This window comes from Hetaerina americana, unplaced genomic scaffold (assembly GCF_022747635.1).
Source record: "Hetaerina americana unplaced genomic scaffold, ioHetAmer1.1.p SCAF_6, whole genome shotgun sequence".
Taxonomy (NCBI): Eukaryota; Metazoa; Arthropoda; class Insecta; order Odonata; family Calopterygidae; genus Hetaerina; species Hetaerina americana.
This window is the reverse complement of record NW_027287205.1, coordinates 36156378-36173602: the sequence shown is the minus strand read 5'-3', so window position 1 is coordinate 36173602 and position 17225 is coordinate 36156378. Positions and strand designations below refer to the sequence as shown.

The 17225-nt window shown below is 40.7% G+C and overlaps 1 protein-coding gene across 1 annotated transcript in view; it reads left to right on the top strand.

Annotated features, from left to right (window-relative positions):
* Nucleotides 1-2881: 2881 nt before the first annotated feature.
* The window catches only part of LOC139695250 (serine protease HTR4-like), a 36714-nt gene continuing 22370 nt past the window's right edge, over nucleotides 2882-17225 (top strand). The window contains exon 1 of the mRNA XM_071593941.1: nucleotides 2882-4472. Coding sequence (XP_071450042.1) covers nucleotides 4094-4472 — 379 coding nt within the window. The 5' untranslated portion in view covers nucleotides 2882-4093. The remainder of the gene's footprint in view (nucleotides 4473-17225) is intronic.

Here is a 17225-nt window from a genome sequence, read left to right as displayed (position 1 = left end):
ATTCCGGGAAATTTTTGATCAAGGTAGTATTCAACATCATAACTGTTTACGAAATACGCTTGAATGGGTGTTACATCAATGTCATCTCTCGTCATTAACGCATGAACTAAGGTGACGCATTTGACTTCTGTAGCCATGATCGAACCTCCTTAAACTTTTTCCCTTGAATATTTCTCCAATATTCGTTTGGTTAAGCCTAGTTTCCTCAGTGTTGCTCCGCATACGAGTATGTCCCTAACGCCTTATCCCATTTCTAAATCTGATAATGGACCAAGTGCGACGTGGAGCAGCTAGGTTTGTGAAAAATTGTTATGATCAAGGTAGCAGTGTAACGGCACTATCCGAAGAATTAGGATGGGAGCCCCTAATTGGCCTTAGGTTGAAATACAGTTCAAATTCACTGCGTAAATTTGGGGTAGGGTACTTATCTGAGGATGAGAAAAACATATTATAGGCCCCGATCTAATATGGTAGAACCGATTACGTTAGTAAAATCAGGGAAATAATCAGGATAGTACAACGGATAGAATTAAAATGTCGTCTTTTCCTCGTAACATTAGAGAATATAGATATGACTGCAGGTGTGAAGGAGATAATTAGTATTGGTAGTCTATATCTTTCTTCAATATCCTCCATGTTCTATTTTTTAACAGACCCATTTTTATTATAGTTTTTCCGTATGATTTGAATATATCCTGTTATTGAATATTATTTTATGTGCGTACCTTATTTCTTGTGATTAAATTTGTTCCAGCGCATGATAGACCTGATATTAGTGGAGGCGTGTCATGATTGGGATTGTGCATGGATGGCTGGTGACCCAACAGCCCCCGCCACACACCTTTTCGCCGGCTTTTTGGGGTATGATGTAGATGTAGATAGAGTGATTCTTGGATATTTGACTTACTCCGCCGATCTTATTTCCGACCCTCCGAGGCATGTAGGTGCAAGGGTGATTTCATTTTTAGATTCTCGTAACAGCATTTTGTTTTCAGATTAAATTGGAGACACGCCACTGATTCGTTATGGGCTTTAGACAGTGCTGCCCAAGTTGTCTATCGTATCGATCGTACATCTTATCATATTGACAGTACAGGTATTATACAATATACAGTACAGTTGTATATATAATCCCTCTTATATCGACTACATCGTTCATAAATATCAGCTTTAAATCCTATACTTGTTTTACTGCATTCCTCCATTCTTCTCTCTGGAGTGTTAATTCTCTCACCTCCAGATAGCCTCTCTGTTTAACATCGTTCTTAACCTATCCTGAGTACTTGTCTCTTGGTCTTCCATCGCGGGATCTTCCCATCAATTTTCCCTTTTATTATGTTTCTAACTAATTAATTGTGCATCAATATCGATGATGTCCATGGTAGTTTACCCTCGTAAAATCGGGAAGATATGAAATAATATCGATATTTTTTTCGATATGATGTCATATTATACAGTCCTTGATATCAATCCTAGACAGCAATTTCACCCCTTCGCACACTTACTCTGAATATCGAGGGGGGAGAAACGGGGTAATTGAGGATATTTCTACCCTACCTAATCATATTCACGGTAATTAAAATCTACAAAATGTCTGTGGCCAATATGCCTTTCCGGACGAGATGAAAACATCGATATTTCCCGATGTATCGTAGTTATCTTTCTGTTTTAGTTATCAACGCTTACTCAGTCCCTTTGCATACGCCCTACCCTTCAAGGAATAGGGGATGAGATGCCAGGTAGCTGAGAATATTACTCCCTCCCCAATTTCCCCCTCTTCCTCCCCCACCTCTGCGCATGCTCAGCTAACCCTCTCCCCTCCACCCCTCCGCCTCACATTCCCTCCCTCCCCGCCCGCCCGTCCGTCTCGTCCTCCGGCAAAAGGATAACGTGGTTTTTCGCTCCCTTTTCAGTGTTGATTCAGGGCCCGGGAGGGGTACTTCCGCTCACGGTCGCTCCGCAATAAGTGTCCTCCAATTTGCATAAACATATAGACATCCGATAGATATTTGCCAAAAGCACCTTCCGCTTTCGTTTCTCCGGGCAACCGATAGGTCCTCCCGACTTTAGTGTGTCCTTTGGGAACCTTGTTCGCAGGTGTCGAGGTGAAAGTTAAAAAAAAAGGAGTGGCTGATCTTAAAAAATGAAGAGATTCTACGATTGCCGATGCATCGAAAGTGCTTCGCGTTCCTTTTTTTTCTTTAATTTGCCACTTACTTTTCAGTTCGCTGCTGCGATTGAAGGTTTACTCCCGTGGACGGTTTCGGTTGTGATTTGAAGTTTTTTTTATGACTACAGACAGCCTTATTTTTTTTAAATCCGACCGCAGTGGAGTTAGGAGTGACCCTTTATGTTCGTCTTGAAATCCGACCCTTTTGCACATATATTCGACGGCCTCCTTACGAGCCCTTTTGCGCTTCGGTCCTAGCAAGAATTAATTTCTTCCCACTTTTAATTTCGGTCGCGGTGAGGAAGCCATCCGTGGGCGTTGCTAGGATACCGTCGTTGATTTTCCGGGGTCGTTAAACACCCCTCCCCCCCCAATCGTCCCATCAATTACTTTATTCCTCGTAGGGGTCCCCTTTTTGTTTCCCACATTTAAGCTTAAACCGTGGGGCACATTCGGGTGGTGGACTACATTGCTTAGAGAAGCTAGGTGTGTTGACGGGAGGGGAAATTAATTTTTTAAATCGAAGAGATTAATGTTTCAACGCTTTCGCCAAATTATGGAAATGTTTATTTATCTTTTCTCTCTTTCGTCAACTAATTACGCTCGGCGTTGACAACGCTTTTCCGCAGGTGGCGAAACCTGGAGGATTTTCCGGAGAATTTATTATTTTCTGGAGTTCAGCAGTATAATTTTTGTCCTGAGAATGCCGAAATATGTCGAAGTTCTTGGAATGTCGGTTTTTTGCCTTTCGGATTGTTTTCCTTGAATGTTAGTTCTGTTTAGGGGTTGGCCGTGGCTATGTACTCCTCTCAACCATTGTTAGATGGACAGAAAAACTTACCCTCTTATCTCTTTTAGGGTGTTATTTTTGTGAGGGCCTATTTTTCTGGCAAACCTTAACTAATCCGGCTTTGACAAAAGGTTACATTCAAAATATGTTGGTGTGAAAGAATTAAAAACATTAACAAAAGGACCTTTTTCAAGTTGGTTCATTCTGGAAAAGTGATTAAGGCCGCGATGTGTGAAGAGAGCGTTTATTAGTTCGCGCGTTGTCATTAAAGGGTGCCTCTTTAAAATTTTAACTTCTAAAGGTTTAGAGGCATTCTACTTAGCGTGTGTATGTGTTATTCGGCCTTCCAGGAAGTGTTATGAATAGGAGTTTTGTTATTGAACATATTTAGTGTGTCGTCCCGACAAGACAGAACCTTGAATGACTGCTAAATACTCTTATATCAGCCCAGTTCTGACATTAAGTGGAGGTTTTTCAAGAGGTAATTACATAATTGTACCTGTTTCCACGACTCGAGAGAAGTCCCTCAAACACTTACTATAGTGCGCTAACTCCTTCCAATCCCAGGTTCAGAGTTCGATCCCCGATCGTGTGTATTGATGGTGGTATGCAGGTATTACGAAACCTAGTGCTTTAATTATTCCTTCTATTCTTCGGATTAGTCGTCACAAAAAGCAATGTCCATGGGGAGGCTCGAGTTTTTTGTTCTACTTAGGGATACCATTTACTTGACATTGCTTCCGCTGTGAAAAATAACTGGAACGCGTTTAATTTTATTGCGTCGTGATCAACCTTCTTTCAGTGGCGGACTTTCGTTACCGAAAGTGCAGGACACTTCACGTCAAATCCTTGTAGCACCTGCGGCGTCACGAACCAAGGATGATCGGCATACCGTGAATGAGGACAGCAGGAAAGAATACTTTGAAGGAAGTTGACTGACGGGGTGGCTGGCGCAAGGATTGCTAAGCACTGTCTATCTGACTGCGCGTCATAACCTTGTGGCCTTGAGGCAAGACTGACCGGGAGGACACCAGAAAATACTTTGCGAGGTCGAGTGTGGCGGAGAAGCGAGATTGGGAACTAAAAGGGACCAAACCCCTCGACAGTGACAGTAAATTTGACATCTAGTGGCCATGCCAACCTCCTTCCAAATGGCTCCCCAGTGTTGGTGGTGGGTATGGTCCCTGGTGCCGTGGGTGGTGCTGGCGGTAGCGCCCTTCGGAAGCGGAGACATGTCGTCCCCTACTTCGGCGTCTCCCTCGCTGAGCTGCGTGTGCACGCCTTCGGAGTGTGAGGAGGTGCGGGAATGGGAGTGTCCAGGCGGGGGAGTGGTGTGGGACGCCTGCGGGTGCTGTCGAGTGTGCGCCCGGGTGGAAGACGAGCCTTGCGGCGGTCCCGAGGGCTTCCACGGCTCCTGTGCCCCTGGACTCCACTGCGTCCTCGACCCCAGCCAGTTGCTGCTGCCGCCGCCCAGGGGTGGAAGACAGGGAGAGGCCAGGGGAACATGCAAACGTGAGTCGTCCACTTTACCCATTCATCATAGTCCGTCTGGTTGGGGACCGGGATTGGGGTTTCTCTTCCCCGACCGTCCAATAATTACTAAACTACCCACATATCCCTAATGGTGCCAGTGACCTCAACAGTCGGTGGCCTTTCCTAATAACTACCACTACCTCTTCTCTCCTTCAACATCTTAACCCTAGATGTCACCACAAGGACCTGTGGTAGTGGGTACTAGGTCATCAGCTACTAAATCAGGTGATTATTAGCGTTTAATATCTATTTAGTTTCCTTCTCCTGTTGTCTCAAAGGGGTGTGGAAGTCGAGTGGGTTGAGCTCCATGCTATGGAACCTAGAGCCCGGGTTCGATTCCAGGTTTTACCTCTGGACGACATCCTCAACTTCACTCAAGCTGTGTGGTTTTTCCGGTATCCAAATATTTCCTGGAAAGCCGTTCTTGGCACTGGAAACGGAGCTGCCCCCCTAACTCTGGCATGTGAATTTCGCGCTCCGTATATGGTTTTGGGGAGTTGAACACTATCCTCGCCCGTCAAATGTATCTTCGGTTTGAATACTGGGGTTCGTGATTGTCCCAAATTGTGCGAGATCCCTGTAAACCACAAAGAAGGCGTGTTGCCATGGGGTTGCCTGGTTAGGACACTAGTCATTGGTGTAATTGGTGATATTTAGATTTGGGTATCATTCGATTTTAATGTTGTTTTGGTCTCATATCTTGCACATGACGGAAAAATAATTCCTTTTATCACTGCTCGTTACTGAATATTCCCATAACTTTTCTCTATATGGTTTTGCCTTCTTGTGTAATGTGAGATTAAAACAATATACTCTGTGCCGGCATCCAACTCAAATCATATGTATTTGTCTAATAGCCTATATAATTTACCTTTCAAATTTTCGTGGAAATCCCTCCCTTTTCTCTTTGTCTTAAAGGTGAAATAGTAAATTTTGGAGAACTCTAACCCAGAAATATCAAACTCAGTTACCAAGTGGGATGTTGATTTTTAAGCCAAGGGTAGTTAAAGAGCTTACCTCGTGCTACACAGCGTGTGAAAGTCACGCATATTCAGGGTATGGGAGCAAGTATATATATGGATATATATATATATATATATATATATATATATATATATATATATATATAGTTATAGTGGCTCCCATATATATATATATGGAGTCTCACTTGAAGAAGGCCTCTGAGAGGGCCGAAGCTCGAACAATTTACCGTGTGAGTGTCCTTTTAAATGTTGCTATTCTATTTGTGTTCTATTGTGCCACTCGTGTGAGTTTTTCCGTACAACCGCTATGTATATATATATATATATATATATATATATAATATATATATATATAATATATATATTATATATATATGTATATAAATATATATGTGTGTGTGCGCGCGCGCGTGTGTGTGTGTGCGCGTGTGTGTGCGTGCGTGTGTGTACATATATATATATATATATATGTGCGTGTGTATGTATACATATACACACGTATATACATATACATAATACATATATACACACGTGTGTGCGCATGCATGTGTATACATGTATCCACAAACACGTGTGTTTTCAGGGCTTAGCATTACAGTTGCGGGTAGTGCCAGAGTCCATCTAAAAAATTAGGATTGCTGTCAATAAATGAACAGTAATTTTACATTCTTCAAACGAATCAAGCACGCAATGATAACGCTCTCCAGCAGCTTGAAAAATAAAGAGGAGTTCGTCGCCTTGAAGTCAGTCTCATCGAAGATCGAATGTCTTTATCTACCATTCTCCCTGCAGCTGTGAACAGTCAATAGATCAATCAATCACACTCTCTCCATCACCCTTGCTTCTCTCTCCTACTCCCGTTAATGTAAGGGTTGATTCGGTTTTGCTTGCCTCACTAGGTGATGGTGATAAAGGAGAGAATATTTAAACCTGGTGAAGGAGTGAAGGCAATGAAGGCAATTTATACAGTCAATTATACAATAGCAGCGGGCGTAGTAGTGTACTGGATAGAGTGGTTCGGTTACTGTCTGAGGAGTCCACAGGATACAAATGACATGACAGAAGCCTACGGATAAGCCAGTTCAAAAGACAATCAACGCAATTTTATTATTAAGATCTATAGTTCGTGAGAAACCGACCAGTGGAAGAGGTAATGAAACTGGATTTCATTTATTTCCCACTCGTTTAATGCTTAGTTCAAAGGTTATTATAACTTCAAATTATTTTAAAAAGAAGTTTTCTTTTCTTGACACCTCAGTAAGGATGAGTAAGGAAGAGATACCTGACGTTGAGTAAGGATGCTAAGAAAGGAAACATTAAAACCTTGATATGGAACGTAGTTATGTACGGCGCTGAAACGTGGTAATTGAAACAGGATGATAGAAGTAGATTAGAGGCTTTTGAAATGTGGGTGTGGAGAAGAATGGAGAAGGTAAAATGGACGGAAATGAAAACAAATGAGGAAGTCCAGGTACGGTGCGCGAGGATAGGGATCAGTAGGGAGAAAACCTATGGAGGCAGGAAAAATGGATGAAGGGAGTATTGATCGGCAGGGGGATACTGAAGACTGTATTAGAGGGAAGAATGTTAGGCAAACGAGAAAAGGGCAGGAACAGGATAAGGATGTTGGATGGGATGAATGGTGGAAGGAAGTGCTCAGAGATGAAGAGGGACTTGGTGTAGAGTAGGTTGCTGGAATGTTTTGTTCGGAGTCACAATATATTTATTTGGTAGTTGTGTCCATCCATAAACCTACCTTAACCGGTAGATTACCTCATAATAATAATAATATACGTGGGGGACCAATCATTTCCTCCACATATACGTTGAAGAACAACAGTGATAATGGGCAACCCTGCCTTACACCTCTTCCTAACACTGCCCATCCGGACTCGCCGTTCCCCACTCGTACCTGAGCAGTCTGAGACATGTACAGGTTTCGGATTAGCCTCCTGTCCCTCCAATCTATTCCTATTTTCTGCAATATACTCATTAGTTTTTCCCAATTCACTCTCAAAACCTTTTTAAATCTATGAAACAGGCAAATACCTCCTGGTTGTATTCTATATTCCTCTCGATTAGTGGTCTCATTATTGCAATGGCATCACGCATGCCTCTCCATTTCCTGAACCTAAACTGATCCTCCCCTAAGTAATCATTTGACCTAATCTCTAATCTTTTGTTGATGATCTTGAGAACAACTTTAGTTGCGTGGGATATCAAACTTATTGTCCTTTAGACATCACATGATGTAGCCTTTATCTTTTTTGGAATATGAACCAACACCAATCTCACGAAGTCTTCCGGCCAGATGCCTTCCTCATAGATACTACGAATCAGCCCATATAGCCTCTCCCTCCCACATTTTCCTAAACCTTTCAGTAGTTCCGCAGGAGTGTTGTGTCCGCCCCCACGGCCTTATTTCATTTCATCTCCCTAAATGCCCTCTCAATATCATCGTCGAATATGTCTGGACCTAAGCTGTCTTCATCTACGTCATGTTCCTTTTCTATGTCTAACCTTGTTTGCCTAAGTTCTTTGCCATACACTTAATCTATATTCCTTCCATCTCTCTTGTATCTTTTCTATGTCCACTATTATCTTACCAGACTTATCTCTAATTGTTAGCACATATCTTCCCTTCTTACTTCCCGATAGTGATTTAATCTTGCTCAATAGTCACCAATTTCAACCTGCTTCTGCAAACTTTCCATATCCTCGCACTGCGTCTTCCACCATGCATCTTTTGCTTTATTTGATGCCTCTTTCAATTTATTAATTAACTCTTTGCGCTTCATTTTGCCCAAAGCTGTGTTTAAATTCTTTCATTTTCTTCTTTCATCTATCTTTCTAAACATGTCATCCGTGATCCATGGTTTTCTTGTCCTTTTCCCGTTAACGGTTCCTATGGTTTCTTTTGCGGCTTTCGAAATCCCTTTCTTTATACAATCCCATTTTTTTCGATAGTATTCTGCTCTTTACTGCCCACCACGGTTATCTCTACAGCCTGATGGTACTCCTTCCTTTTCCATTCATTTAATGCTTGTACATTCCATTTTCTAACCCGCCGCCCCTGCCTTATCTTTTTGAAACGGACGCTACATTTCATGAGAACTAAATTGTGGTCAGAGTCAGCATCCGTTTCCGGGAAGCTCTGCGAATTAATCACACTGTTCCTAAACCTGTGTCTAACCAGAATATAATCTAACTGATACCTTCCTGATTCAACTGGTATTTAACATTTATACCTGTCTTTTGTGGTGTGTAAACCAAGTGCTGGTATATATATATATATATATATATATATATATATATATATATATATATATATATATATATATATATATATATATATATATATATATATATATATATATATTTGCATATACATATATATACATATATGTGGGTCGCGTTAGTCCAGGCGGTAGGGAGCTGGACTACTGACCGGAGGGTCCCGGATAAGTCTCTGGGCACCTGCAGCTCCACCCAAACTATGTTCTTTTTCGGGTACCAGAATCTCTTGGGAAACCATAACCGGCACAGGAAAGGAACGGAAAGGAACTGGCCTCTCTACCCTGATGTGTGCGTGAATTTAGCGCGCCGTCGGGCTTAGTACTGGGTAAACTCTAACATCACCTGCCAAACCGACCTTAGGGTTGATTACTGTTTTTATGTTTTTGTACATGTATAATGTGTATATTTATATGATTTACATATATATTTATACATAAAGTTTTTCCGATACTTATATCTCTAAAACTAAAATTAACGGGATTAGATATGAAGTAAAATTAAATTTGCAAAATTTATCACCTTCGATATTATTCCTTTCATATTTTAGTTTAAGTACCACTCCATTCGTCTTCATCAAATCATTGTGGCGGCGTTATGTGATAAATTAGTCAGCGTTTCTAAAAGATAACTTCTTGGCGGGAAAGCACTCGGGTAGGATGAGGTTATTTTAAAGTTCATATAGTATTCAGATGATGAAGTCTGAAGTTTCGAATCAATTATTATTATTGGCAGTCGTCCGTTTAAGGTAGGTTTTGGACGGGCACAGACTGATTATCGCTACACTTCTCAGTCTCGTCCAACAAGACACACTCTGACACCCAACACTAGAGTAAAATGCTCTTCAATCTACAAGCTTCCTTCTTTCAACATACCTATTCTCTTATCCAACATGCCTTTTCCAACGCAATGCCAATGCATATCCAACCATGTTGAAGCCGACCTTGTTCATGCACCATGCAATGTCCAACATGCCCATTCTATTCCTCCTAATCCCTCGTTTGCATAATGTTCTCCTATCTATTCTAGACTTCAAAATCCTACTGCCAATCAGAATGCTCTGCATGTATCATTTCTGTCTCTTTTGGATTTCCCGAAATTCCTCTCTCCTCCCCCAAAATGCTTAGTACTTCAGCGAAATACTTCAGAACGCTGGGAGTGCTAAGCAAATATCCTCTCCATTTCCCATCCCATCTTTTTTAATATTATAATTATTATTAAAAATGGGCTTGCTAAACTGACAGTTTATTTATCATGGTGGTCTTGAGAATCTTTCATGACAAAAACCTTGAAAAAATCCTGGAAGAACCTTGATTTGAAAAGTTAAATCTGTAATTTCGGAGAGTCAATGTTGGAATAGAAACGTAAAATAGGTAGTGAATTTTAGAGTAAAAATTTGTTATATTCTTTATATAAATTTATTTTGAATGGCTGACCATTCGGAAATGTGTCACATCTGCGTATATTGAGATGAAAAAATAATTGCTCGTGGGTCGCCCCCTTGAGTCATTAATTGTACCAATGCATAAGATTCAGTTCAGCCAAACATAGGCGTACTTTAAATCAACACTTCGGTCGCATCAAAACATCAGATGTGCAATCATCAATTGTGTTCATGACGGTAATGTATGTACATTGTGGATCAGCATACATTAATGGAGAGCAAGAAATGAAGTACAAAGCTGACAAAAAGAAATAAGCACACGCAGATCGTGCACCATGAATATGAATGACGACAGAATTAGAAATAATCCAATCATTTGAAAACAAAACATACAGGGTGCGTTACGAAGGTAATGCAATTCTTTTTTTAAAGTAATATATTGAACAGATTTGCACAAACACTTAAAATTCTTCAAAGTACTGTTCTTGAGCCTCTACACATTTTTCCAGCAACTCTGCTTTGACTGGTACATGCCCTGGTAGGTATCTTCGGGGACCCCTCGCAAGGTCTTCGTCACGGCTGATTGGATCTCTTCTATGGAGGTGAAACAGGTTCCTTTCAGGGTTGCCTGAATCCGAAGGAGCAAAAAGAGGTCTGCTCTGGCGACGACAGGACTGTAAGAGGGTGGGGCAGAGTTGTCACCTGGTGTTGTTGGCCAGGAATTCGTGGGCTTATAGCGCGTTGTGGCAAGGCGCGTTGTCGTGATGGAGTTGCCAAGTAGCGGAGATGTATTTTCTCGTCCTGATTACCCTTTTTAGGAGTATTTCCAGCACATACACGTAACCTAGTAGGTAGCGTTAATCATCTGTCTCTGCTTGAGGAACAAGCACTTTACTGTCGAACAAGGTAATGTGCATTGTTTTCACTTTTTATTAGCTCATTTTTGCCTTTTTGGGCGTGGGGAACTGGTCGGTGTGCCTTTTAGAGGTTTGGCGTTTTGTTTCTGGGTCGTATTCAAAACCCCAGGTTTCATCACCAGTGATGACGTTGTACAAATAATCAGGATTATTTACAATACGTTGCAAAAGTTCGCTTGAAATTTGCGCTTGGTTGATCTTTCGTGACACGGTCGGCGCGCACAGGTTTACCATAACTTACACCCTGCCGCTTTCACAGCTTGGAAAGCACTGAGATTAGTTTCGCGGCAAATCTTAGCATCCGCCCCACCTACTCCAAGTGGTTTGATCTAATCACTCTAATTAATAGGAGCGGCGCGAGAAATTTAATTGCATTACGTTTGGAAGTCACCCTTCAAATCAGTTTCATTTTTGCGTTTACATTTACGAGAGATGTATGTGGATGTGGAAGTAAAGATATTACAAAAACAAAAGAATGCATATTTATACAAACTGGAAAAATCGAGCAATAACACACGATAAGCTATCAAATAAACTATGTCAATTTGAATGTATAGTGTGTTTAAATAGGTGGGAAAAAACATGATAAATATTGCTCCCTCAATGACAACATGTCTCGTGAATATATTTTCAGAACTTTCTTGAAAAGATAACAATTACTCGGGATCCGAACCAAACAGTGTACTACGAAGTCTCTTGAGTAGTAATCGTTCGACACTTACTTCCCTCGAGTGGGAATACCACGATAGATTAATACTGCGCGGTAGAAATGAGTCTCTCCGCCAACAATAGGGCTCACTCTTACTAACTTGTATTATCTCTTGTTTGCGTATTCTCTGAATGATAGCGATAAAGCACGCAAAAAGTTGTCATTGCACCGTAAAATATTCCTCTAGATGCTTATAAAAAGGAAAACATTCCAATGTAGAACTCCTAAACTTCAAGCCGAGGTTATCTATCTTATGTCAGGCGATATTTCCAATTAGGCGAGAAATCAAATTTTTATGATCAAAAACTCCAATATGGAGCTTTTGGTATGTGAGACCTCGTCTTTGAGGCAATGTGAGGATGAGCGTTGATCGGAGGCTTTTGAGAAGGAGACTTGAGGAGGGGAATGGAGGAAATAAGATGAGCAGAGAGAAAAACAGGCATCGAGGTTTTGAATATGGTGGGCGAAGGGAGGGAGTTGATGGGGAAATTCGACAAAGGCAGAGAAGGTGGAAGATGGAAGTAATATTGAAAAAATAGTGGGATGTTGAAGGCCGTGATGTGTGGAAGAATGCTGGGGAAGTGGAGTAGAAGAAGGTCGAGAGTGGGCTTCTTAGATAGCACGAAGTCTGGAAAGCGTTAGGAATTAATGAAGAAAGAAATAAGAACTTGCCGTAATACTTTGAAATAAGTAGTCTTTAGGGCCTATCCAAAATTTAACTTTAAAATAGGCTGAATAACTTGATTGATCAAAATTTGGAAATATTAAAAAAATTCATAATACACCCATTAATAGTTCGGATACCCGGGGCAATTCTGAAATATTTGCACGTGGAAATTCAGTCGTGTCAACTGAATCATATCGGGGAGTATAATTTAATAGTGTATGATTTCCGATAGGTATTGGATGGACACAGACTGAACATTGCTACATTTTATAGCCTCGCATAACAAGATACAACTCGTCATCCAACACTTCAATTCCGTTGACTTAATTCTTCACTTCATTTTCTCCAACATATATATCCTAATCATACTACTTTTTGCCTAACATTCTTCCCTCTATCACAGTCTTCAACATCCCATTCCAAATCACACTGCTCTCTGCAACCATCTTTCCTGCCTCCTTTGGATTTCTCCCAACAATCCCCTCTCCTTCATTTTAACCATTCTTATCACTTCCTCGTTCGTTTTTATTTGAGTCCAATTCACCTTTCCTTCTATCTTTCTCCCCAGCCATACATCGGAACACTTAAATCTTCTTGCTTCGACGACCATGTTTCCGCCATGTACAAAACCACGCTTCATATCAAAGCTTTTGGTCCCTACCCCGTGCACCGAGTTTCATTCGTGCAAGCTGCCATTCAACCGTGATAACTAAGCACCACCGTGATAACTAAGCAAATAGTAAGGATTTCGCTAATATTTGATAGTAATAATGGCTCATTTAGTAATTAAGATTTCTTAGGTAGTCATATATGTAACAAACGTTCGATTTTGACAGATTTTATATAGGCCAATTCCGTAAATTCTAGATATAAAGTCGAGATTTTTAAGCGCTGTCGACATGACGTATTATAATTATTTGTAATCTACCGGTTAAGGAGAATGCCATATTACGCTAATTACCTAACTAAATTTAGATATTGTTGAGTGCAGCGTGGTTGTTTGAGTCGCTGAAATACTCAGAATACCAAAAATTATCCTGCAACAGTCCGTCATACGTACGTTAGTACATTCTTGCCTTATGTGACATAGATTATAGTCATTTATTGTCTGCCTTAACGATTTTACCTAAGCTTTGGACTGAAATCCGTAATTACAATTTACGCTTCTATCAAGAGAGAGAGAGAAGCATTTTGGAGGTTCGAGAACCATTTTGGATTTTCCACGAACACGATTACGTAGGTATGTATTGTCACAAAATGGTATTTATAATTTCCCATTTGTTTATCACGTTGTCGCTCATGAAACGAAAGTGCCCTTCTTGAAGATGATATTTATCGAGTAAAACGGAGGACTAATTTTGCTTCATCATCGGTAATCTACTTGTTTTAGGTAGAATAGTATGTACTATTCATCATTATGAGTGTGTATTACGAATCCCTTGAAATAACTTTCGATTAGTTCATTATACAGTTTTTCGCACTCCCAACCAGCCTTCATGAAATCTACTTAAAAACCCAATGCTCTACCGTCCCTTTTTCCCACGTTCCTGACATACGAGACTTGTACTCCCTTCCGTCACGGCCCTTTATCGACACCGTCGACTTTTTCTGCCTTCTTCCTTGATTTCGCTCAACAACTTCACCTAAAAAGCCTGTATTGGCTTTTTTTAAGTTTTGCATGCGCCCCTAATCACCGCAAATCGCAGCTTTGATCCTTTAATTTCTCGTCCAATTCATTTGGACGTGGTTGTAGTTTATCCGCCACGCACTCGTTCTCCTGTACTCATGGTCCGTTTATTGGGAAATGTGACGAATTTCACCCCGTTTCCTCTCATTAATTATCGATAATTAAAGCCACAGTTAATTGATGTGCATGTGGTGAAATCGATGGCTGCCTCTTGGGTCAAATTGAGTTGGAATGCATTGTGGGACGGAATGTATTTCACGCCACATTGTCTCTTTTGCGATCCACGCCGCTCATAGTGGTTTCAAATCGTTCCATTAGAAAAATGGAGAAAACATTTTAGAGCGTCTTTTTCAGAAGAAGCATGGAAATTGTTTTTTTCTTGTCGAATCCATCAAAATTTTATTACAGTGACACAATATTTAAACCACTCTAAAGAGGATTAAACAAAGTAATATACGACGCTATTTGCTCGAATAATTCCTATTTACAGCAGATCGTCGGTAAGAGACAAATTCACTCTGTTATAAATCTTCAAGACGACACTCACCACACAAATTCTATCTTTTTTCTTCGTTTTGCGACTCCTTCAACAGTATTAGTTTTCGCCCCAATCGTTGATCTTGTGATATTTTTCCTTTTTAAGGTTGGTGACCTAACACCCCCCGCCACACGCCCTTGCGGCGGCTTGCGGGGTATTATGTAGATGTAGATGCAACCATTAAGTCTTGAAACATGTAGGCTGCCTTTACGCTTTTGAAACCGAAAAGAGCCTTGATTATTATGATGAAGTTCTCTGATTGATTTAATTATACACATTGCAATCAATGAATCTTCCGTCTAGCATTGAGATACGAAAGTAGACAAGAAATGTTGACCAAAACACTTCCAAAGTAAACGATATCGAAGTAAATAATAACTGAGATACGAAGCTTTAGAGTAAAACAACAAATTTTCACGAAAACACTGCCAAAGAAACAAATAGAGCCCGTTTTCTGGACATATCGTAATCCCATTGGGGCAGGGGTGAGAAAGTCCATCTCCAGTTCGTTACCAAGGCTAAGACTTATTCCCGACAGAAAACTGTGAAATATGACTTTGGAGCACGGATGTTTAAAAAGTAGTATGCCATGACTTCATGTCAAAGATGTGTATACATATCCAAAATACACGCACAGACGAAATTTGATGTGAAAGGAAGCAATAGGAGTACGTGCAGCCTTTGGAAAACACAAATTCGATATCCAAAATATCTTAGGATTTTATCATAAATTACTTCAAATCCGACGATTTTTCGGGTACCGGATCTTTCTGGGAAACCATAACCGGCACAAGGAAAGGAACTGGCCCCCCTACCCTAATGTGTGAATTTCACACGCCGTATAGGGCTTAGTACTGGGTGATCTCTACCATCACCTACTAAACCGACCTTCGGGTTGATTACTGTGTTATATATATATATATATATATATATATATATATATATATATATATATATATATATATATATATATATATATATAACGTCGCTTTGGTGGGTGATGGTAGAGTTCACCCAGTACTAAGCCCGACGGCGTGTGAAATTCACACATCAGGGTAGGGGGGCAGTTCCTTTCCCTATCCCTGTTATGGTTTCCCAGGAAGACCTGGTACTCGAAAAATCACATAGCTTGGGTGGAGATGCAGGTGCCCAGAGTGCCTTGCCCGGGAATCGAACCCGGGCCCCTGCGGTCAGCAGTCAGGAAGTCAGTGCTAGAGGTATTGGATGAGAATAAATGTAAAAAAACCAAGGTTGTGCAGTTTTAGAGAAAGGGGAAGGGTATGTTATACTATATTGGGGAACGCTCCCACTTCTTGCAGCATTGGGTCACATCCCCTACCTTGGGGTGGAGACCGTTTTATGTTGCATGTCCATGTGGTAGTGGAATTTCGCCTATCTACTTTTCAAATTATAGCTAGCACGGATATTATTATTGGATAAATTTCTTAATTGGATAAATGATAGTATATGTATTAACATGCGTGTAGAATGGAAGGAGTTTTGCATGTACGCATATGCCACTGTGGGTATAGTTTTGCATGTATGTATGCGGCATTGAAGAGCAGTTTAATGTAGTGTGGGATATTAGATAGTATCTTGTTAGGTTGGTCTATGATATGCGGCAGTGGTTCCATCTGTGTCCATCCAAAACCTACCTCTAGCGGTAAACCACCAAATAATTAATTACCCACCATTGTAATCCGAATCGATTAAATATTGAGTTAATGACTCTCTTCTTGTATTTAGTATTCGCATATTTATCCGCAATGCGAATGTATTATAATCTCGGTGAAAATAAATGAAATATAGTCACTGGTATAACTTTCCAAGCCACCGAGGTATAAGTATCAAATGTTTTTTCAAGCTAGAAGATAGTAGTAGTAGTATTTAGGGGAGGCGACCGTCAGCTGAGGTTATTTGCGCCATTAGGGATGGACAGGAATGGATGAAGGATGGAGGGAAACCCGGCGTCAGCATCAGCCTGCTCTTAATGAAAGGCTCCAAGGGGTCAGCGGTTTAACGTCCCATTCGACGGACGACGTACTCACTAATAGTGCTCTTCAGAAAGCACTTCAAGTAGGGATCGTGATACCACTGAAAAATATCTGCCAATGCCGGGATTAGAACCGGGTCCTCAGAGTAGGAAGCCAGTACATGTGCCACCGCACCATCATGATCCCCTTGCTAGAACGTGCGAGATTTTTTTGGGAATATTCAATCACCATTTAGTTAGATAATACTTTTACATAAGTAAAACGTTTTTTGCATGTAGTCAAAATCGCCCCCACTGTAAATGTCGGATATGTTGTATTACAATGATTGCGACAATCGGAGTATTCATTAGGTACTATTTAATTACGTGCAAATAATAAACTCGAACAGTGAATGGAACAACGGTCGTTGTCAAAACCTGATTGTTGTTGGTTTAAAACGAGCCTATAAGTCTTTCATGTGACCTTCGTGTGTCTAGTGGCTCTAAGACCAGAATTTTCAAGAATAATGTAGCGCTCTTTTCGTTCGCGTTCGATTTTTCACTAAACGGGAGGCTTTTAT